General features: G+C 40.7%; 1 protein-coding gene across 1 annotated transcript; it reads right to left on the bottom strand.

Annotated features, from left to right (window-relative positions):
* Positions 1-1,173: 1,173 nt before the first annotated feature.
* Positions 1,174-23,493, bottom strand: SC5D (sterol-C5-desaturase). Its single transcript, XM_016209095.2, has 5 exons — positions 23,301-23,493; positions 9,743-9,960; positions 8,875-9,007; positions 7,332-7,432; positions 1,174-5,832 (listed from the first exon to the last, which is right to left on the bottom strand). Exons 2-5 carry the CDS (start codon positions 9,950-9,952, stop codon positions 5,377-5,379), a joined length of 900 nt encoding a protein of 299 aa, XP_016064581.1. The 5' UTR covers positions 9,953-9,960; positions 23,301-23,493; the 3' UTR covers positions 1,174-5,376.
* Positions 23,494-24,574: the final 1,081 nt, after the last annotated feature.

Raw genomic sequence — 24,574 nt, 5'->3', positions numbered from 1 at the left:
CTGGAGCCTCTGAGGGAGATGTACTCTGAATGAATGTCCCGCCTCTAAGTGGAGCCACCTTTCCCCCCTGCTGAACTGAGCCCATCAGGACAGGGTGAGCACAATTATAAAAACAGATCAAGGCAGTCTTCCATTGGGGGTGGTGCAGGTTAGCGGAGGGAAGCAAGTTGCAGGCCTCCCTTTAGCTCCGCAGCCACACTGCCAGAGACCCTGACAAGGGAGTCTTCCACTGGGAGTGGTGCCTGCTAAACCCATGGGGGGGGGGATACTTGACCCCATTCCAAAGCCATACAGTTCAATGACCATCCGAGAGTCTGCCTATAGTTCCTCCAGGAAAAGAGCACACCTCAGGTCCCTGTTGGGTGCGGCCAACAGTCCTTTCTGCCAGACTCGAGCTTGGCAGGGTGGTGCCACCATTATTTGGAGGACCTGGCTGGTGTACTCCCTACGCTGATGCTGTAAGAACAGGAGTGCCCGACCCTGGAAGATGGCACCGGAGGGCAGTGTGGGATGTCCAGGACCTAGTAGCCGACCCTCCAGATCCCTCTCCAGAGCCACTCCATCCAGATCTTCTCTTCATGGCTTCCATATACCCTAAGTTGCCTTCCCTCTACCAGAGCTCCAGGTGAGTGCCCAAGAGCTCCCAAGTTGGCCCTTTAGGAGAAACCTGGGATTCTAGCAGACTCCCCCGTCTTTCCAGTGGACGAGTCCCCACTGATTTTCACTGCCAGACACTATGCAGGCTCTTCTTACCAGCCCTGGTGCTCTGGTTTGGGGGTTCCAGGGTTGAGACCCCACACTCCTCAGGGGGGACTTTTGCAGCCACGATATCCCTCCAGTTTCTCAGCCACCACACCAGGACGCAGGGGCCAGCCCTCTCCACATCTCCTCCCTTCTTACCAGTCTCTGTGTAGCTTCTTCTATGAATCCTTGGGTATACTACTGTTTGGCTGTCCTTCAGTTGGTCATTCATGTCAACTAAAATTTAGTTGTAAATCCAGTTTAGCGCTGGGAGAAGGTGTATGTGGCTTCCACCTGCTCCGCAGCCATCTTGGAGCCTCTCTAGGCTTTCTCCTCCCTGCAACTGATTTCTACTCAGGGCATACCCTAGGCTTAAAAATAATCATTAAACCTAGAGACATTAAGCACATTTACATGAATAAGAACCTCAAATCAAATTTGTTTTAAATTTATTTACTCTTATTAGGTGGGTAGTATTGTCATCAGTTTACAGGTGGAGAAACCAAGGTCATGCATTCTGCTAGTGGCAGAGCCAGGATTCAAAACTATTTTAAGTCCAGAGCTTTTAGCTTCTACAATTCCTCTGATATGAATTACATTCCAGCTTAAGTTATAGATTATCCTCCTAGGTTCATAATTTCTTCATGTAAGCAATCAATAATTTTATCTTTTTTGTGTCCAGAGCACTATTTTATGTAACAACTCCGCAGATTCATCCACCTCTCTAGTAGTCATACTGCTGATTCATACATGGTCTGAATCCAGGTACTTGATGGGTTTTGTTTCCAGAGGAATGTATGCCTTTTGAGTAAGGAAATAAAAGGTGGCCTATTCCTGATGCAGGAACCATCTTTTTGAGTTCCCTTTAGCTCTCCTTGTGACTCCCCACACAGCAAATGCCAGCTAGTGAATAAATGAGAAACAAATTGTTGGCTAAAAGGACAGCACTTAAGAGGCTGGGATTAAATATTTGCATCTAGTTCAGTGTTTGACAAAGGGATTACTAAATATTTACTGAAGAGAATGGCATTTCCGCCACTTTATTAATTCATTTGGCAAACTATTTATCGACCCTCATCCAGGTCTTGGGCATTCGGGAAGGACATATGGTTTGACACAGCCATGAGTCACACATGGTCTCTACTTTGAAGGAATTTAGGGTCTAGAATAAATAATACACATAACAATGATAGATGACAGAAAGCAGGAAATACTGACATAAGACTGCCTATCAAGTGTTTTGAATTTGAAGTTAGAAAAATAAAGAAAGGAAGTTCTTTACACCGTAAGTTGGGTTGTTTCTTTGCACACCCTTTTTCACGCATTCCCTGGCAATTGACCTCAAGGTCTCAAACTTTTCTTCCATGAGTTAATCCCAAATATTTGTTCTGATTTGTCTCCCTCGTTTCCATCTCCCTCTCAGACATCATCTCTATATAATCAGCCTGCACTGTAATCTCCATGTATCAAACATGGAACTTGTAACTCTCTCCCAGTCTCACTGTGACTTCCTGAAATGGGAGGAAAAGCAGCATGATGCTGGGCTCTGAGGAGGAGTCAGTCACAGCCTCGGGACACATGGACAGGGAGAGACGGACACAGGAGAGAGATGAGGAGCCAGTAAAGACTTCTGGGTTTTGTAATACCTCCATCCATTTTCCAATTTCTAACATAAACGTGCAAAATATAATCTTCCGTTCCTGTCCTATAAGTATAAAAAGTTTCAAAGCCAAGGGAAAAAGTCTTTCCCTTGATAGTCCTGCAGAAGGGAATTTAGATCCTCCCTGCATTGACTATTCTGTGACTTCCTTTAATGGAGAATAGGAGAATGTGATGGTAGTGCACAAAAAAAAATGTTAGGATTGAATGTAACAATACTTTGTAAGACCAAACTTGAAGGAAAAGGGTGGGCCATGGCAGGCGGAACGCCATCCCATACATCAGAAAAGGTGGTGGGCTCGATTCCTAGTCAGGGCACATATAGGTTCCAGGTTCGATCCCCATTTGGGGCGCATGCAGAAGGCAGCTTTCTCTCACATCAAAGTCTCTCTCTCTCTCTCTCTATCAGTAAAAGCATACCTTTGAGGATTAAAAGAAAAGAAAAAGGGTGGGAGGGCACAGGCTAGTCTGATTGCCTTCGAGGAAGCTTCCCTCTCTCCATAAATTATGCCCTTTCTATTCTATTAGCTACACAGTAATAAGAACCTGAGGAAACTTGAACACTCATAATTTAAGTTATGGAATTAAGGATGTGAAGACACTAGTGCGAGAATAACGACATACTTTTGAGCAGTTATCGCTTCAATACTTTTAGTGGAACCCTCTAAACACAGGGCATAAATTATAGGGGTATGGCAAACTGGCTAACGTTCTCTGAATCTCTCCATTAGATGGGCCACATGACTGAGTTTTGTCCAAAGGGAAATATACAGGGGATATGCATGATTTCCAGGCCTGACAAACTTTTTCCATGCACGCCGTTCCCTCTTCCCTTGTGCGCTCCTTCAACAAAGACTGCATGCAGACTGGAGAAAGGCGGCTTTGCAAGATGGAAGGAGACTGGGACTCGGAATAACTGTGAAAGGCTGCCCACTGACCAGCAACATCCACACCCAACTATACGAGAAAGAAATGACCTTGGAAAAGTTACACAGCTTGGTCCCAGTTTCCTCATGTCAAGTATTTATAACAGTGCCTGATCAAAAGTAAAAGCTCAATAGATATTAGCTCCCATTATTATTAGGAAACAAAATTTACTCTTACTTTCCTTCTTTTTCTTGGGCAAAGTGGAGTACTGTGGGGTGGGATAGCTAGGGAAGAGCACTCAGATGCATTTACCAGTTAAAACAATGATCCATACAGGGGCATATTTAATCTAAACATTGTGAGAGCAACTCAAGGAGAAAAAAAATTCATCTGGATCTCAAGCATTAAATGTTATGACTAGTCTCATAAAATTGAGTGCTAAAACACTCAAATCTAATAAAAATGTGAAACATAAAAAGACGAGATTCTTTCTCCCCTTGACAATGAGAACTTGGGGACATTGTAAAACAGTTTTGACAATCCACATCATTTCTGTGGTTTCAAATTAATATAAAACTTATACAAAGAATACTCTATGCTGTTACAATATTTGTGATACAGCTTAATGATAATTACAATAAACTATCAATTTTAAATAGCTTCTAGAACGCCTTTGCAAACCATGTTTCTCCATATATTTATTACAATACACAACATTTATGAAAGTATTAGTTAAATCTTTGCAGAGGAAGTGGGAAAAAGTGAGGGGAGGAGAGGGAGAATAGTTATTTCAAAACTAATCTTTGTATTAGGCCTAAATGTTTGACAATTATTCCTGATTATAGAACATTATAGGTTTGTAATGTTGAAACATTAGCAGTGCAGTGAATCCAGCCAAAATGAATAGTTCCACTGGATATTTGATTTTGTAAAATTAATTCAGCATGACCAATGCCATTCATATTTCAAAACTGAACCAATTTGTCTTTGTGGTTTTTGACATATAGTTTCTGGGTTGTGTTAGAAATTTAAATATTCTGACTGAAGATCATATGAAAAATGCCCTATTTTATTACTGATGGTTATTTTCTTTAAATGTTGAATAGCCACTGTGGTGCAATTTTCATAAAAGGACTACTTTACATTTTCTTCAAAACACATTGAACAATAAAGAAGTGCAGGGCACCAACTCAATTTAAAAATCAGTAGTTCAAATACATTATTTGGGCTTCTAACTACAGTAGTTTATTAGCTGTTGTTATGCTGCGCCTAATTTATCAATTAAACTTTACCATAGCTATGTGTGTATAGAAAAAAATATAGTATATATACACATACATGGTTTGGAAATATCTGCCATGTTATGCACCCACTGGGGGCCTTGGAATGTATCCCTATGAATAAGGGGGGAATACTGCATATTCAGATTCACATACTTTTATACTTATTAAATAATAGTTTGGAATAATAACCATCAAAATAATCCTAGATCTGGATTAAATCATGGTAGTATCAGTTATTTTTTTAAATTCCAATTTATTTATTCACCTCTAGTGAATAAGCTTCCTATGTGTAGGAAGCGATAATGTAATTACATTGCTATTAATTAGATCATCTACAAAGCCTCTGATATGTTCTATCAGTATATTTTTCAACACTGATGTCTGCACTTGAACAAATCATACCAAAAGCAAAGATGTAACCATTCTTGACACAAGCAGTCATTTCTATAACAGTGTTTCTCTGTGATGGTGCTATCTTGGTGTCATCAAGCACAATGGATTTTTCTTAATGAATATAATAAAGGCAGAAAGACATAACCTAGTCCCCTCAGTAACTGATTTTCCACCTCTTAAAAATGATTGTTGAGGCTACCTATAGAAATTACAGCTCTGCTGGGCAGAAAGACATAGCTGTCCGAGACTAGCATCTAGTATTTTAAGCATGAGGTTAAAATCATGGTGCTCACAGCATCTTCCCTTGATTTACATTATGACATCCCTGAGCAGTACCACAATGCTGATTTTCAAATGATACCATTTACTCGCTACGTCTCTTGGCTGTATATAGATTTTTCTTATTAAAAATATTTAATAATTGGGCAATAATCTACTCAGTCTTTGTAAACTCTCCAATGAATAATTTTTCATTTTTGCAACCACTCCCTGCATGGCTGTTGCTCTTTTCTTCAGTCATCTTCTTCACATAACTAAGTGGCCCCTTCCCTTCGAAGGAGGAAGGATTTTTGAATGAGCCTCCGATTCTATCCCACAATGTGAAATACTGTCCATAGTTATAGTCGAAGAACATGTGGTGGTCTGTATGATGAGCTGAGCCATTAATAAATGGCCGTAAGATTTGGGGGACACGAAAATCACCATCATGAATGGAAATCGTCCAGATATTGACTAAGATGTACAAACCTAAATAAACCACCTTGTGTAATGGAAAGATAAAAGGATATATGTGGTAAGGTAGACTTTGAAGGAAGCCATCCACAGGGTGAAAAGCATGACTGGCAAATGGAGTAGGAATCTTCCAGATATGATGAGGCTTATGTATGCGCTATAGAAGAAAAGAACACCATTAGCACCACAAACTTTACCAAGTGTAACATTCAACTTAGCTTTTCATACTTATGTTGTGGAAATGACTTAAAAATCCCTTTGAAATTAGCAAAATCACTTTATAAAATACCCTCCTTCTTTACCCCCAAACAGTAAAATTTTAGCACAAACACTCCAGACTCATAAAAAATACAAACAGCCCTGGCTGGTGTGGTTCACTGGTTAGAGCCTTAGCCTATGCACCAAAAGGTCGCAGATTCAATTTACAGTTAAGGGCATGTACCTGGGTTTCGGATTCGCTCCCAGCCCTGGTCAGGGTGTGTGCAGGAGGCAGCCAGTCAATGTGTCTCTCTCACATCGTTGATTCTCTCTCCTTCCTCTCCCTCCCTTACACTCTCTCTAAAAATGCAATGGAAAAAATATCCTTGGGAGGATTAATAACAAAATAATACAAACAAAATATACCTGGTATTTGTCATCATTATGGTTACTTAGGTATTTAATATACTTAGAGGAAATTCTTGGAAATAGAGAGCTGAATTTAGAATCACAAACTGCTGAAATGTACACTATTTTCTTTTCTTTTACCACCCAGCTTGCCCTACATCACACTCCAGGGCACCACACACTGCATTTCCCACCAAAGCCACAGCGACCCTAACCATGGCTTTTCTCCCGATACCCTAGCCACGTTCTGTCTCCAAGATTACGATATATTAAGTCTGGAGTGGGAGCCAGAAATCAGTTTTTAATAAGGACCCAGGCGGTTCTGATCCAGGCAGTCTAGGGACCAGTCTTTGAATTACTGTCATATTAAGGGTAAACTCTTTGCAACACTTGCTGCAGGATTTTAGTTAGAATGAGGTATGTGGAAATCACAATGGAGTCAATAAAATTCCACGCTCCTCACTGTGTATCAGCTGGTGTACAGCTCCGGGCACCATGCAGCACAGCTGAGTGGAAGTGCCGGCGGGGAGCCCGCCGCTCTGTCCCCCCACCAGCCGACCCGCTGGGCCGGGCCAAGCCTGAAGGGCCAAGCCAGGCTGGGCTAAAAGCATCGGTGGGACTGACCCAGGGGAGAAACTCAAATTATTCCTGAAGTTTTACACAAGGATCCTGAGTGGTAGGAGTCACTGAGTAAAACAGTAAATCCGGTCAGGTGTAGAATGTTTTTCACAAGCCACATCAAATTACTGAACTCAGGTATATTTCTATGTGGTTATTCTACCCTTTGACAAGATTTTTAAAAATTAAACTTATTGGGGTGACATTGGTTAACAGGGTCATATAGGTTTCAAATGTACGTTTCTATGATACGTGATCTGTACAATGCACTGTGTGTCCATCGCCCATGGTCAAGTCTTCTTCTGTTCATCCTTTATTACCTCCATTCCCCTTCCCCCCGGGAACCACCAGACTGTTGTCTGTGTCTATGAGTTTCAGTTTTAGATAGATTCATATATAATATTGTTTTCTTTTCCATAAACACAACTCTACCTTATATACAAGTCTGTGATGAAGGCCTCTGTGAATCCAGTAGATCAGCATGTCGGTGAAAAAGAGGAAGGACAGGATACTAACAATGAGCTGAAACCAGCCTAAAAGACATAATAGTATACAGCAGAATCAAGATTCAGCTTCTTTGATTAGCCTTTATTTTTTACACGTCTAAACGCAAAATATGATCCTAGAGTCAAATACTATGAACTATCTGTTTTGGCCAACTAAACACATTATAAAGTAATCTCCTTTGACTCTCTGGAATCTGCTCATTTCCTCATATAAAAATTTGGAAGTGTCCCACCTAAAATATTTCTTAATTATACTATTAAGCTATTTGTGAGATAAAAAATATATTCCTGAAGCACTGGTATTATTTAAATCTCTGAGAATAATTCTATTTAATAATTTTCCTTCATAAACTTATCTTTATACATTATCTCCCTGCTTTGAATTTTATTTTCCACTAAATACCTTAAACTGAGCAACTATTCCATAACCTACCCCTTCTGATCTTTCCAACCTCATCTGTTCCTGTACTAACCAGGCTGGGTTACTCAATATCCTCCCAGCATCTTGAAAGTCTTACCTCTCTTTCCATGTATCTAGAATGCCCTTCCTCTGTTTATTTTTATTCATAATCCCATATACTTTTCAAAACCTAGTCATCATCTTAGTGTATGATTTTTGTTCCCTCCTTTAACTAACTAACCTCTTAGAAAGCAGGGGTGCTGGTTTCTACCACTTACTTGTTTAGAAACCTGGGCAAGTTACTGAAATTCTCTGTAAACTTAATTTACTCACCTATAAAGTAGCATAATAATAGAACCTACCTTACAGAACTGATGTAGAATAAAATGAACTAATATATGTGAAAAGCTTAAAACTGCAGCTGGTATTTATTAACACACAATAAATGTTAACTATTATTCTTACTTTATAATACTAGATACTAGAAATATATCTTGATGGAATAATTTCAAAATTTCACAGAAAGTTAGTTTAGTTACTGCAGGACTGTTTATAATAGACAAGACAGGAACAATCTAAAGGTCCAAAATTAGAGATCACTTAAATAAACTAAGGATATCTACAAAATGAGTTCAAACCAGTATGCATAGGAAAGTTTCATTTTTGTAACACAAGGCATAGAAAAGTGAGAGGACATATGTCAAAAGATTTATAGTTTCTAAGTAGAAAGATAATTGATATTTTGAAATCTGTACTTTCTGATTTTCCGTGAGTGTCATGTCCTATTTGAGTTATTTTTTTTGAAGGCTGAATTCAACACAGGTAACGGGAAGCAAATGCAAAGGCTTTTATGTCTGACCATGCCAATCTCCCTCTGGCACAATTTTATCTAAAACAAAGCCTTTAAAATTGATAAACTTAAATAAGTGCATACTATGTGACAAGACATAAATGCATAAAAGAATATGAAAGGATATTAAAACTGAGCAATTTGTAATTATTTTAAAAGAGGCAGATTTGTTTCTTTAGAAACACCAGCCTGTGCCTGACATTCTTGATATTCACTCACCGTGGGGAAAGCCCCCTATGTCATCATATAACTTGCTGTAGCCTCTTAACTCCAGCAGGAACAAGGAGACTGTGGGAATGCTTATCCATGGCAGGGCCCAGACAGTAAACATGATCTCTCGATAGACTTGATTCTGAAAATGACATTTCCAATACTTAAAACCACAAACTGTCTACTAAGCAAAACTAGCATAAAGTTATTTTGGTTGGATTTTTAGAATCTCTTTTATATGAACCAGCTTACTTCCAAAATGTTTCTATTAAAATGCTAATATGCAGGAATAGGTATGTAAGAAAAAAATTCTTTTTGTATTGAGCAAAAACAATAAATATTTTAAATTCCCAAACTTATTCTCCTTCCAACAAAATCTGTATTCTAAATTTCTATTTATTAAATAATAACTTCTTTCATAATTAACTTCCATCCCTAATCCTCCCTTTTCCCCCAGTCCTTGCAGACTTATATTTGAAAAATACAAATAACTGAAATAGAAGAATGACTGTAAACAAACCTAAAACTAAGTTTGGATCCTATAGCTAAAGAAAAATATACATAGTAAAAATTTATTTCAGTTGTAAGTCAAACATTAAAATAACTACACAAATGTGTGCATTTATTTATTCATCACTAGTAGCAAAGAAATTCTTGTCTATGTAACTAGCAAAATACCAGACTTTTAGTTAAAGAAAAAATCTGGATTCGTTATTTATTTAAATTAAGGAAGGAGAGGTGGGATTAGCCCTACCAAAAATATATAGCCCATTTGGGGCTGGTTTCAAAAACTTTTTGCATCCAAATAGCTCACAAACTCATCATATTGTTATTTTTACTAAAACAGTAGTTAAAAATAGATAAGAAAATCACTTACCTTTAAAAATTGTGGATGTTTCATTAATGAATGATCAAAGATAAAATAATAGCTTAATGTTGCAAAGATGAAATAAAGGATATAAGCACCAAGATTTGTTACAATCAGGAGACTAATAGTTTGTCGAAAGAAGTCATCCTCTGGCCATGTGGCTGGATATATGTACGGTGTAAAAACATAATAATCTGCAGCACTGAGTACAAGATCCATTTTAGCACCTGAAGGATAAACACATGCAACAGTTATTTACCACACTGACATTTCTCAAAGCAGTATTTTCCAGAAAAACTATACATGATGTTTCTGCTTTAAGAAGCATGTGTAGTGTAAGTCTGCTCCTACCAGACTCCACTAAATGCCATCCTTAAAATTCGAAGGGAGCTTAAATATAATCTCTAGTCCAATCTCTTCATATTATACAAGGGAGCACCAAAGCTCTGTTAGAGAAACTGAGACTCAGACGTTTTTTTCTCTAAGGTCTAGCTGACCCACGGCATAAGTATAGATCTGATTCCTCCCTTAGTGTTCTCATCTACTGTGTCCTAGGGCAAGGCAGCAAGTAGTCAAGATGGGGAATGCAAAGCACTAGGTCCTCAGGCAAATGGTTTACTCTTTCAGTTACAAGTTTTAGCAGCCTCTCTCTACTAAAAAAACTATTTCAGGGATTTTTGCTTCAGTGCTGAAACTCAAAATTAATTTCCTAAAAGGTGTCTATGTGCCACCACAAGCATAGAAGTCAGGGACTATCTGTTCTTATGACGCAAGGCCTCTCTCATTGACACAACAAAGGGAGACGTATTCTTAATGTTAAGGATCAGAATACATTTATTCCTCTCCCCACTAACGGTACTCTGGATCAGGGGCTAGGAAACGGGCCCACGGGCCAAACCCAGAGCCTGGTTCTGTAAAAACAGCAGCAGCAGCAACAAAAACAAAAGTTTATTGGAATACAGCCATGTCCAGATGTTTATATATTGTGGGGACGTTTCTCGAGACAGGGCTGAGTCACTGCAAGATACTTCTTATTAGGCTCTTTAAAGGCAAAGTTTGTCAACTCCTGGTCCAGAGGCTTAAACTTTTAAAAAACTTTAGTCAATTAAGCAAATAATTAAGTCTATTCTATACTGATAATCCTGTTACAGTTCAGCAACATTACGGTCAGCTTTTCTGAACTGACCACTGAATCTGGATCATTTTTGATCTGCTACTTCCTTTTTTTAAAAATCCTCACCCGAGGATATGTTCTTATTGGTTTCAGAGAGAGGAAGGGAGAGAGGGGCATAATGAGAGAGAAAAACATCGATCGTGTGTCTCCCGTATGCCCTGACCAGGGATCCCACCCTCAACCTTTTGGTGGATGGTGGATGGGACAACTCTCCAACCAACCGAGCCACCTGGCCAGGGCTACACCCTCATTCTTTACTGCATAGTTTAGAGAGGAAAATGTGTCCAACATTGTAAATCATCTCTCATTTATAATTGAAACTTTTGAACAACAGCAACAAAAATCCAGTCTGGAAATTGTCTATACATATTAGGTTTCAGGTATTCAAATGGCCTTTATCTGCTATATATTGGGCCATATAAACAGCAATTTATGAAATAAAATTAAAACAAAAAAAAATCCTTTAAAATATTTAAGTACTTATTTAAAGACTATTTTCCCTATTAGGTTCCCCACAAGAATTTAGAAAGTCTTTTTAAAAATCATACATATATGAAGTTTAAAATGATCACTATAGAGATACAGAAAGCATTGCTTCCATACATATCTCTGTACACCACAATCGTCATCTCACTTCTAGCTCTCTGGGTAACCATATTTATTAGTTTCCCATGAATCTTTATTTTTAAATATAAGATCAAACTACAAATTTTTATTTCCCTCCTTCTTTACAAAGAGTGACATATACACTGTCACACAGTCTTTTCTCTTAAAAATGTATTTTGAAACTCTCTCCATCATATGAAGAATACCTCCTTTTTGTTTTTAATTAAGCAGGCTTATTGAAATACAGTTTGCATACTCTAAAATTCACTGTACTAGAGAAAGATTAAAAGTTTTCAGCATATTCCTGGTTGTGCAATCATCACCACTATCCATTTTCAGAACACTTTCATCCCCCCCAAGAAACCTCATTCTCCATACTGTGGAGCTTCTTGGATGTGAAAATTAATGTTCGCCATTCAATGTAGGGAGTTTTGGGCCACCATTTCTTAAAATAACCATTTTACTATCTTTCTCTCTCTTCTCTTTTGGGACTCCCATTATGCTTGTGTTGATATTCTTGATGTATCCTCCAAGTCTCTGAGGCTCTGTTATTTTTTCTTCATTCTTCATTTCTGTTCCTCACATTGGATAAATCTCAATTGACCTACCTTCAAGTTATTTGATTCTTTGTTCTCTTGGCTCAAATCTGATGTTAAGTCTGATGGTTCATTTTAAACTTCAGTTATATTTTCAACTCAAAAATTTTTATTTGGTTCTTTTCTTTAAAAAAATAAATTCTATCTCTTTATTGACAGTCTCTATTTAGTGGGATATTGTTCTCATACTTTGAATTATTTAGATGGTGTTCTTTAAACATATGTACAGTAGCCAATTTAAAAAATTTACCTTTAATGTTCAAAGTATTATATATGTCCCCTTTCCCCCCCCCATTTGACCCCTCCACCCCTCTCCACCCCCCTGACCCAGGCCAACAGCACTATTGTCTTTGTCCATGGGTTATGCATATATGCATAAGTTCTTTGGTTAATCTTCTCCTGTCTCACCCCCCCTTTCCCTCTGAGGTTTGTCAGTCTGTTCCATGCTACTATGTCTCTGGATCTATTTTGTCAGTTTATTTTGTTCATTATATTCCACATATAACTGAGATCATGTGACGTTTGTCTTTCTCTTAGCATAATATTCTCCAGGACCCTCCATGCTGTCTCAAAGGGTAAGAGATCCTCATTTTTTACAGTTGCATAGTGTTCCATGGTGTAAATGTACCATAGCTTTTTTATCCACTCATCAACTGATGGGCACTTGGGCTGTTTCTAGGTCTTAGCTATTGTAAATAATGCTGCTATGAACATAGGTGTGCATATATTCTTTCTGATGAGTGTGTTGGGATTCTTAGGATACATTCCTAGAAGTGAGATCACTGGGCCAAATGGCAGCTCCATTTTTAATTTTTTGAGAAAACTCCACAGTTTTCCATAGTGGCTGCACCAGTCTGAATTCCCACTAGCAGTGTACCAGGGTTCCTTTCTCTCTGCATCCCTGCCAGCACTTGTTTGTTGATTTACTGATGGAGCCATTCTGGCAGCATCAAAATGAAAGGGCAACCCACTGTATGGGAGAACATATTTGCCAATGATACATCTGATAAAGGGTTAATTTCCACAATATATAAAGCACTCATACAACTCAACATCAGGAAGACAAACAATCCAATTAAAAAATGGGCAGAGGACCTGAATAGACATTTCTCGAAAGAGAACATACAGATGGACAAATGAAAAAATCCTCAACATTACTAATCATCAAGGGATGCAAATTAAAATGACAATGATGTAGTACCTCACACCTACCAGAATGGCTACAGCAGCCAATTATAAAATCTTTTCCCGTAAATCTGGGCCTTCTTAGAGATAGTTTCAACCGACTGTGTGTGTGTACAGACCATACTTACCTGCTCCTTTGTGTGTCTCATAATGTTTTGTGGAAAATGGACTTTTTAAAATATCATAATATGGCAGTTCTGGAAATCAGATTCCCCATGGGCCTCCCTTGGGGTTTTGTGTTGCTGTTGTTTATTTAAGTCACTTTCCCAGACTGCTTGTATATCACCTGTATTTTTCATTGTGTGCAGCAACTGAAGTCTCTGAATGGACAGATTTCCTTAAATGCCTTAAAAACCAGTATGTCTCCCAGGCTTTGTGAGGTGCTGTGTGTTGGGGCCATGCTTTCAATTCTTCCTTGGGCAGTTTACAGCTCTTACTTAGCCTTCACTTCCTGCTTGACAGACCTGCAAGGTCAGCTAGAAGTGAGAGACTAGGGCCTTCTATCATTTTTCTTGGGTACGTGCACAACCCTTCTCATGGAAATCATTCTAGATTCCCAATAAAATATCAGAGTTTTGCAAAGCCTCCTATGGACATTCCTCAGTGTTTCCTTTTAAGTTTTTTGGTCTGGCTCTTGTTAGTGCCAACTGTCAAAACTGTCTCCTAGAACTATGATATTAAACAATCACCACTGATTTATCTTGACAAAAGCCCTGGGGACAGGATTATTCACACCAAGCCAATTCTAATTCAGGTCAAAAAAAGACAAACCTTGACAATAAAGGTTTTCAGAGAACTGCCAGAGAGGTGAAATGATGAAAATTCTCTGGGATGGGGCTTTTTGGGGAGCTGCAAACCTGTTCTCTTCCTTGCCCGGTTGCTAGGCTGCAAGGCTGTTTTCAAGGCTATCAGGAAGTTGGGGAAAGGGGGTGGAAACAAGGAAAGCTAAAATGCTTCAAAGCCTTCTGTTCTTACTGTGTTTCAGCCACTTTTCTGGAATAAGCCTTCCTAGCATTATTGTAAATCTCTAATTTCTAGAGTTCTACAAAAGTTGACCTTGACAATTTTTGTATTTTGTTGCTTTTATAAACAGATCTTCAGAGGTTTTTACTCTATTAGTCTGGACACCACCAGCTCCTCCTTTTCTATAGTACAGGTCTACCATTTTTTTCACAAAACATTTGGTTTCAGATGTATTTGTAATTCAGAATTTCTAGATTTTTCAAAGGTCAAAACATATACCTAGTAGTAAACACAAACATTTGTTTAGAAAAATGTATGAATAGTCACATCAAATGGATATACACTGTAAACAATATTACAGTTTATATGTATGGTAATAATTTATGTAGTAATTATATATGTAGTAATTAATAAAAATAGAATTGGTATAGACTAAAACACTACTTTATTCTATTTTTAAAGAAAAATATTCAGTAAACTTTCAAATACATACTAAAGTTAAATAACTATACATGTATGTGTTATATGTGTAATACATTTTCATTAAATCTGGTTGCTTGAGGATCTTATAGAGAAGGGTCCATGAGGTTGGAATTAGACACTGATGATGGGCCAGGATCAGGATCTCAAGTGATAAAGCAATGCTACCCAAGATGGCGTTTTGAAAATATTTCTACCAATGTCACCTGCCTTACTAGCATGTTTCTGCTTAAACCATTGCTGTTTGCCTACCATAATGCCTTCAGCAATTTTTCCATTTGTATTCACAATGTAGCCATTGCTGTCACCATCATTATCATAGTCATGACTAGCTTCATTCTTGTGTTGAACAATCTTTCAGTAGCTTCCTAACCACCCAAGAAATGAGTAACAGAAGCACCATGATCAATGTCCAGCATTTCTTCAATGTGAGATTCTCCTGACTTATTTATGGTATTGGCTGCTAAAATATATGGCATACTTAATGAAGTCAGGTATCATCTTCTTATTGGTGATATAAAATGTTGCAAAATCTTTATCTGCAGGTTCATTTACAAACCTCACTGTCAGCTACAATGTTGAGCATTTACTAATGCTGACTTATCAACATCATTTCAAACATTTGCAATTTCTGCAAACAAGATCTTTATGACTGAATTTTTTCTCATCTTCTAGAATTATTTTCCTTTTTATTAAATGTATTAGGGTAACACTGGTTAACAAAATTGTGCAGGTTTCAGGTGCACAATTCCACAACACATCATCTGTACAATCCATTGTGTTCACTACACCCAGTCAAGTCTCATCCATTACCATTTATCCCCTCTATACCCTCCTCCACACCCCTACAACCACCACACTGTCGCCCATGTCCATGAGTTCTCTTTTTTTTTTTTTTTGCTCAACCCGTCCACCCCCACCCCACCAGCTGTCAGCCTGCTCTGAGTCTGTCTCTATTTTGTTTATTAGTCCATTAGATTCCACATATGAGTGAAGTCATATGGTATTTGACTTTCTCTGCCTGGCTTATTTCACTTAGCATAATGTTCTCCAGGTCCATCCAGGCTGTCACAAAGGGTAAAATTTCCTTATTTTTTACAGCCGACTAGTATTCTATTGTGTAAATGTACCACAGCTTTTTTTTTTTTTTAATCCACTCATCTGCTGATGGGCATTTACGCTGCTTCCAAATCTTTGCTATTGTAAATAATGCTGCAACGAACATAGGGATGCATATATTCTTTCAAATTAGTGTTTCGGATTTCTCTGGATAAATTCCCAGAAGTGAAATTGCTGGGTCATAGGGAGTTTGTTTTTTTTAAATTGAATTTATTAGGGCGACACTGGTTCAGAAAACCACACAGGTTTCAAGTGTACGACTTAATAAAACATCACCTGCACAGTGCTTCGTGTGCCCATGGACCCAGCAAAGTCTCTTTCCGTCCCCATTTTCCCCACCTCTGTCCACTTCCGCCTACCCCACCCAGCTTTCCCTCTGCTTATCGCCACACTGTTGTCTGTGTCTATGTGTTATGTACATATGTTTTTTGGCTAATTTGTAGGTCTCTGTTAACTACTGCAAGTAGTACAAACACTTGCGTTTCCCAGAGTGTAACATACCTTGGTATAAAGGCTATACTTCACTCATAGTGCATGGAAAGTAAATTCAAAAGACATTATTTTAACAAAAAAGTTGAGGAAAATGCACTAAAGAGCTGTCTAGGAATAATTAAAAATCTTTGTCTTCCTGCTAAGAGCTTGCTAAGTCCAGCCTGCTAAGAGCTTGAACCCCCAGCATACGTATTACTGAATCAGCCTGAAGATTTCTGCATAAAGATGCTTAGGTATTTCCTGAGACTCATTCAGACACTTTAAATGGTGGCTTTTTCTAGTCATTGCCAACTTTATCTTCTATGTGTTGGAGGTGCTGGTGTTTCTCCTACAGTCTAAAGTTTTTTAGGATTGTGAAACAAATACAGAACTACTTCATCACCATCGCAAATTTATTCAGCACTCAGACTTCCATCAGAAATTATCTTAGCAAATTCACCAAGGTCATGTTTAGCTACTTCATGACCAGCAGAGTAATAGTCACCAGACTTTCAGGTATTTTTCACCACACTGCTTCCTTATGACTCTTCCTCCTTAATACTGTTAGTGGAAGTAGCTAGATGTTATTAACGAAAGGGAGTGAAGGGAATCAGAAATTAAGCCTCACAGACCAGGAGCTGCCTCGGACAATCTGCCTGCTTGCTTCACCAGGAAGCTGCAGCTGCACCCCCAGGGAACCAGTGTGCTCCCCATGGGTCACGGGCGCGACAGAGCCACAAGGGGAGGCGAGCACAAGCGCAGGAGTTGCGATGGCGACCCTGGCGGGGGAAAAGGAAGACTGGCTCAGCGACTCGGATCCCTGGAGGCCGTAGGAAATGGGCTGGTTAGCGGGGACCATGAAAGATGGGGACGTTGACTGGTTAGCTTCAAGAAGTGCCTGGTCCTTCCCAAGCCCAAGACAACAGAGCCAGCCCAACCGCAAAGGCAACACGGGCTCCCCCGCTCGAGCAGAGGTGGGGCACCAGCGTGCTTCTGGGCCAGACGAGGAACAGGCTCAACTTTCCTCACAGCTGGACGGAAATAACCCCGGGGCAGCCCTTTGCTTTTACTTCAATAAACCTTATCACTTACCCTCCCCATGTGGTCTCCCAGAATGCTTTCCTGGCGACCCCATGAAAAGACCCATTTCCACCAGCAACACGAACACTCATCTTCAGTAGCAGTTCTTTACGATACATTCTAGCCTATGTCATGATCAACAAAGCAATCAGTGGCATTTATTTACCTCCTTATTGTCAATTCCACTTAATCAAAACCTAGTTAGGACCTTCCTTTTGTAACTGGTGCAATGGCCCCCTATTTATCATCCGTTCCCAGTTCTCACTGCTGGTGTAAGACCTCAGCAACCTGTCCTCCTAGGCTGCAGTCACATGTTCTCTAGTGCCATGCTTCACGGACACACCAAGCACACTCTCTTTAATAGCTCCATGTCTGTGCTATTACTCATCACAGGTGTTTCCTTTCACTCTGTCATTCACAGGGTTACCTTTAACTACATTTTATATTTTCACATGTAATTAAACCCAAACAAAACAGTATGAACAAAAAGTAGAGGAAGGATCTGGTAGGTGCGCCAAGACACAATGGGTACCTCCATCAGCTGGAGTCAAGCTTTGCCATTAAATGAGTTTGAGCACCATTTTTTTCTTTTTTAATCTTCACCTGAGGATATGTTTTTATTGATTTTTTGAAAGAGGGGAAGGGAGAAAAAGAGAAACATCGATCAGTTCCTTCCTGTATGTGCCCCAACCAGGGATCTATAAACCTGTAACCTAGGCATGTGCTCTGGCCTGGACGTGAACTGGCCACCGTTTTGATATACAAGATGCTCCAACCAACTGAGCCACCCGGTCAGGGCTCAGAACAAAATTTTTTAAAAAAGAACTTTTGGTTTTCAGGACTTTCCAGACTTTGAAACTGTGGCTAAGGGCCTGTGGGCCTATGTTCCCTTTTGTGATCTCACTGCTGTTTATGCAACCCACATATAGATATCTGGATAGAAACTAACCCTTTGCTATTACCAGTAATGCTACAATGACTAAACCTATATTGGTGAACTTCTACAAGCAGAAGAGCTAAGTCAAAGAGTAGCTGTCTTGGTACCTTAGTAACTATTGTTAAATTGCTCCTCATAGGGATTGTACTACTTTGCAAGTCCACAGTAAGGTGGGATAGCGCCTACTTCCCTACAACTTTAACAACAGAGAATATCATTAAACTTTCGGATATTCATCAATCTGATAGCAAAGAAATAATACCTTGCTGTATATTTATTTTTCATTTATCTTATTGTAAGTGAGGTTGAACATAATTTTATCTATTTAGAGTAATTTATATTTTTTCTGTCAATTATCTGTTTTTGTTCATTGTCCATTTTCCCACGGGGTTTTTATTCTCTTAAAATCAAATTCTAAAAGCTCTTTACGTATTAGGTTATAGCCCTTTGTTTGAGATGAGTTGCACACATTTTTCTCACTTTGTCACTGAAAGAAAATTTTAATTAATACCAAGTGCCAGCCCGGCTGGGCGTGGCTCAGCAGTTGAGCATTGACCTAGGATCCAGGCAATCGGGTTCGATTCCTGGTCAGGGCACATGCCGGGGTTGTGGGCTCAATCAATGACTCATCATTGATGTTTCTATCTCTCTCCCTCTCCTTTCCTCTCCCTGAAATCAATAAAGATATATTAAAAAAAAACACACAAAGAACCAAGTGCCAGATATTGACATATATCCTTCACCATACATTGTTAATTCATTCAAATAACAATTAAGTATCAAATACTACACTAGGTAATGAGCATACAAAGATTAAAAACATATCATCTAAATCCATCTTGTAAGGCAAGTGGTTGCGGGCTCAGTTCCTAGTCAGGGGTGTGTGGGGGGCAGCCAATCAATGACAATTCTCTCTTTCTCTCTCCCTCTCCCTTCCTCTCTCTGAAATCATTAAAGATATATATATATATATATATATATATATATATATAAAAAGAATTTGGCTTTAAAAAAGGCAAATACAGAAATAATTACATTAATATGACAAGTGCTTTAATAAAGGTATATGTGTAAATACTGTGAAATCAGAAAAGACAACACAACTATCTCAGCTTACAGTGGAAAGCTTCATAATGAAAACATTTGATTTGAGCTTTCAAGGACATTACCATAAAGAAAAAGTTAGGGATAGGCATTTCAAATATCAACAAGTGCAAAGGCATGGAATGGTCATGGTACATTCATGGCTCGATGGCGTGGTTGGTGGGTGCCAAACAGGGTGATGGAATAGAGCAGAGGGAAAAAGTGTTCAAGAATGAAGCTGGTAAAAGGAAACTAGTGTTAGTGAAGGGAGCTGATGCCTGCTGAGGAATCTGGACGTCCATACACGATGGGGAGAAACTACATATTTGAGTATGAAGAGGTATAATCAGACCCATATTTCATAAAAGCCACTCCATTAGGAATATAGAGAACTGATAAGCAGCAGGGAGCCTAGTTTGGTTGTTCCGTGGTAGATTAACCCAGAGAAGATGAGAGAATAGATTTCTTCATCAGAGATTTAACAGGTAAAAAACCCAATAGTATTTGGTAACTGATTAGACATGGGAATGTGTGTCAGACAGAAATGTAAGATGACTATGAGATTTTTATCTTGCCTGAGTGGGTGGTGGTGCCGTTATACTGTTGCATGGGTGTAGATGTAAACAAAGCTGACTCCATCCTTGTGTGGCCCTGATGTCTTTCTAGTTTACATAATATGAACCCTGACCTAACTAGTCTCAGCCAGCACCAAAGCCTCCTAGTTAATGACCACCTGTGTCCTGTAAGCTTACACAATGTAGTCTTAAAGATTCTTGTCAGTAAAGGCCAGAATGGCATAGCAAATGAGATAAATATCAAACTAGGTGCTGGCATCAACTGTAAGCAATTATCCATTGTAAGACCAGGAGGAGGTGGGGCTCCTGGCTTGTACGGCATTCTCTGTCTTGTCAGTCATTAGTAGTTCAGCTATACTATAAAACATTTACTGTAACAACTGTCTAGCAGCAGAGAATAATCTATACAGAGTGCTAGTTTGTCTGTCTGCGCCAACCAAATCTTCCTGTAAGTAAATTACCCTACAATAAATTGTTATAATTAAGAGTTGCTGGCTTCATTCTTCAGTCTTGATACACCTTTTTGTGAGGGTGGACACTGTACCTTCACTCCACCATCCGACACATGGAAACGGGGACTATTGGGAGAGCTAGTAGATTGGGTTCAGTAGGGATAGGGAGTGTGTGAGGCAATGAGGAGATCAGCTTAGGTGACCTCGGCTACTAGACATGAGCAATAGAAGACATGCAAATATGAATCTGAAGTTCAACAGTGATCCCAGTAGTTGAAGTTGAAGCCATAAGGAGTACGGACTGTCAAGGGAGACAGTGTAGCAGGGGAAGTATACTAAGTAATTAATTACCAGGAAATAGAAACATTAAAGAAGAACCTAACAATTGAAAAGGATATTGCTACCCCACTAAAGGCTGGTTAAGAGTTGACGGACTAACCTGCATGCTACCTACAATGGCACAGAGCCCCAATTCAATGTAGAACCTGAGATAGTACAATGCAGTCCAAAATAACTCAAACACTAACCAAGAATCTTCTTTATTCAGTATTTAATATCAGAAGTAAAAACTTTCACAAGATCTCAATCTTTAACTTTAAAAACTCTTTAATATTGCTTTTTTCTGAAGATCATGCTAATTGTATTTATTTGTGTATTCTCTGCATATAACTACTGTTACAGCAAACTCAATTTTGCAGACCTCAATTTAACAGATTTTGCATATAATGGACAAAATTTCTGGTCTGTATGCCATATGTGAAAATTAACAAACACCCTGTTAATTTTGAAATGCTTTTAACCAAGATTTGCTTATAATTAACAGGTTATTTTTTGTTATTAATTCACTGTTATTTTTAACAAATTTTAGTGAATAGACCATATGTTGGAAAAAACACTGTAGTAATTTCATCAATATAAATAAATATTACATATCTACAACTACAGTCTACAGATTTAAATGCGAAAGTCACTGCTTGTAAACAATGTTCAGGAATGATGAGCCCATGATCACACCGCACTGTGTGTGGTAACGGGTTCGTTGTCCTGTGGAGTGACTTTCTGCAGCGGTTTTAATGACTGCAGGCCAATGTTCCCAGTGGGTTAAGCTCCGCCCCTGCCTGTGCATTTGTTTACTTGCGGTGACTGGTGAATGCACGTGTTTACTAGACCTATTCAGTAAAAACTTAAAATTACAGTAACACATATAGAAAACTTTTCTGTGAAATCAAACTTTTCATACATACTTAATTTTATTTACATAAATGTGTCTACGTAAGTAGAAACAGGTAAACTAAGTAATTTGTCCATTTTTTAACATATGCATTCAGAAAACCTACTTTATTACATAAGGGGCTTCTGACTTTAAGGGACACCCCCTTGCTTGAATTAGTTTGTTATATTGAGGTTTTACTGTACGGTAAACCAGTGCCTGGAAGGGAGGAAGAAATGTACCTCAGTCAATCTACAGGCAGTTTTCAGAATTTTGGTTTCAATTCATTCTATTTGTTGAATGTAGTAAGTAGGTATTTATGAATATACTGCTGTAATTTCTGACATCTAACATAAAATCTTTTGAAGTCAATAGCAGTATGATTGGAAAACTGGCACTCGATTTTGAAGTTTAGATTCAACCCACATCTATAAACTGGTGAGTTTTAGAGACTAAGAGCATAGTTTTGGGGCATCATCTGATACATAGAAAGTAGTCAATTAATAGGAGCTGTTATTATTACTGTAATGGGATCCAAGGTGAGTCAAAACTACCTTAACCTAATGCAAAAAAGGGTGCCATTTGACTTTTCTTTGAAAAATAATAGCTAAACACTGGTAATAGAAATATCAATATTTGTTATATACTAGGTATTGTAAATATTAACTAATTGAACCCTTTGAAAAAACCCCAAGAGTTAGGTACTAATATATTCTTATTTTACAGATGAAGTTGGGCACAGAAAATTCAAAACTTGCCCAGGGCCATCGAGTAAATAAATGCTGGAGCTTGGATTAAAACACATGACGTTTGGTTGCAAAACTCACTGCCTTTAACCAAGTTCTACTGCTTCTTCCTCACTCTCAACTTTTTAGCTCTTTAATTTTTTAAATTATCAGTGACTCCACAGGCTCATATAATTTTGCATATAATTTTAAGGGGCTGAACTCAGGGGCTCCACAAACCTTAAGTTAAGACCCCTGCCAGAAATAGAAGCTTATAGTAAATATGACTTACCTTTGCAAAAACAAAGAAACCATTTCTTAAAACATAGTTATTAACAAAACGCAATTAGGCTTAGAATGGCTGAGTCTACAATTACCTTTTTGCTTTACCTTAAAAGTATAGTTAGCAGCTAACACTTACAAAGTATTATTTAAAGCACTTTTTATGTATTCCTTTGCTTAATTCTTGTAACCCAAGATCTCATAGCCACAGTGTTACTTAAAGCTCTGTTCACTACTCCATTGCTTAATTATTGCAACCCATTTCTTAATTCTGTAACCCCCATTTTACAGATGGGGAAACTAAGATCAGGAGTATTAAATAACTTGTTCAGCAACAACAGTAACAAGTACCGCTAGGATGCGTACTCCAGAGCTGCTCACTTAGCGACCAGGGTGTCACCCGGGCAAATGCAGCCCCGAGCATCCCAGGTCACTCACAACACGGACGCACGGAAAAGCGCTCTGAAGATCCGGCCCCGTACTAGTATCGGGGGCACTTATCACTGCAAAGTTAGGGGGCGAAAAGGAAGGTGATGTGAAGGCAGGGAAGGCACCGGGTCCTGACTAAAAACCCCACTACCACAGACTTTCCGCTTTGGAAACTATCTAGGAACCACCTCCAGACTTACACTCGGACACGGCGCTAGGAAGACGCGACTTTCCTCCCGGGCGCTAAGCTGAGCGGCGCGGCCCTTCTCTCCTAAGCGTCCCGGAGCCGGGACTGTCGCCCCGCCCCAGTTTCCGTGCAGTAATGCGCTGGCACTGCCCGGCCAGTCAGCGGTCAGACGATGGCTTGTTCTTTAGTCTAATTCCTTTGCCCCTTAAAAAACAAACGAAAAAACGTCCCCGATGGAAAGAGAGAAGCCCGTTCACAGTAAAGCATCGGTGTTCCACGGGGAGGCGTCCCCTGGGTGCGAGGTCCGCAGCAGCCAACAAAGCACGCTCCACTTCCTCCACGCCCCCCGCGAGCGCTCTCCCCGCGTCCCGGCCGCCTGGCGCCCCGAACACCTGCCGCCGGGCAGCGCCCCGCCGAGGGTCTCGGCGCCGCGGCCCCCCCCCCCCGGGCGCCCCCCCCCCCGCGCGGCCCCCCCGCGCAGCCGCCGGCCCCCCCCTGCGGCCCCCCCGCGCAGCCGCCGCCCCCCCCCCCCGCGCGACCCCTCCGCGGGGAGCCAGAGGGCCCGCCCCGCCCCGCGCCCCGCCCCGCGCCCACACTCCGGCCGCCGCGGCCCTCAGGACCGGTTTTGGGGATGTCCGCCCACCTGCCGGTTCCGCTGCCAGGAGGTGAGGGCGCACCGGGGGCAGTTTCACCCCACGCTCCCCGGGCCGGGCCCGCGCCGCGCACCTAGCAGGCGTTCCACACACGTCCGCGGCGCGCGGGAAAGGGGGGGCCAGCCGCCTCCCCCTCCTCCCCGCTCGCGTCTCGCGGGCCCGCCGCCCTTACCCGGAGAGGGTCTGCGCGGGACCAGCTGCGCAGGTTCTCGGGTTCCCGGACCACGAACCTCCCGGACCACGAACCTCCCGGACCACGAACCTCCCGGACCACGAACCTCCCGGCCGACGAACGGTGCCGCCCACAAGGCGGAGGCGGACCCCGGGGGGCGCCGTCCAATCAGGCGCCAGAGCCATAAGCTGATATGACGGCGGGTGGCGCGACTGAGCCTCGCGCGTCCGGCGCCGTCACGTGGCCGCCGCGCCCGGCCGCGCGGCTCCGCCCCCTCGTCCCCGGCCTCCTAGCGGGCGCGAGCTCCGCGGCGGGCCCGTGGGAAGCAGGCGCGCCCGGGGGAGCGTCCCTGGAGGTGCCGCGGTGGCCGAGGGCCCCGACGCGTTCCCCGGGGCGGGGCGGCCGGGCGCCTCCGAGCCGGCGGCGGGCACCTGCGCTCCGGGAGGGAAAGTTAGCGGGGGT

Source organism: Miniopterus natalensis, chromosome 20 (assembly GCF_054644295.1).
Source record: "Miniopterus natalensis isolate mMinNat1 chromosome 20, mMinNat1.hap1, whole genome shotgun sequence".
Lineage (NCBI taxonomy): Eukaryota > Metazoa > Chordata > Mammalia > Chiroptera > Miniopteridae > Miniopterus > Miniopterus natalensis.
Note: the sequence above shows the minus strand (reverse complement) of the source record. Positions and strands in the feature narration are given on the sequence as shown.

Coding starts and splice junctions, on each gene's coding strand:
- SC5D (XM_016209095.2), bottom strand. CDS start 9,952: ATGGATCTTGTACTCAGTGCTGCAGATTATTATGTTTTTACACCGTAC. Junction 9,008..9,742: donor AACATCCACAATTTTTAAAG/GTAAGTGATTTT, acceptor TGTCATTTTCAG/AATCAAGTCTATCGAGAGAT. Junction 5,833..7,331: donor ATCACAGACTTGTATATAAG/GTAGAGTTGTGT, acceptor TTTCTTCTATAG/CGCATACATAAGCCTCATCA.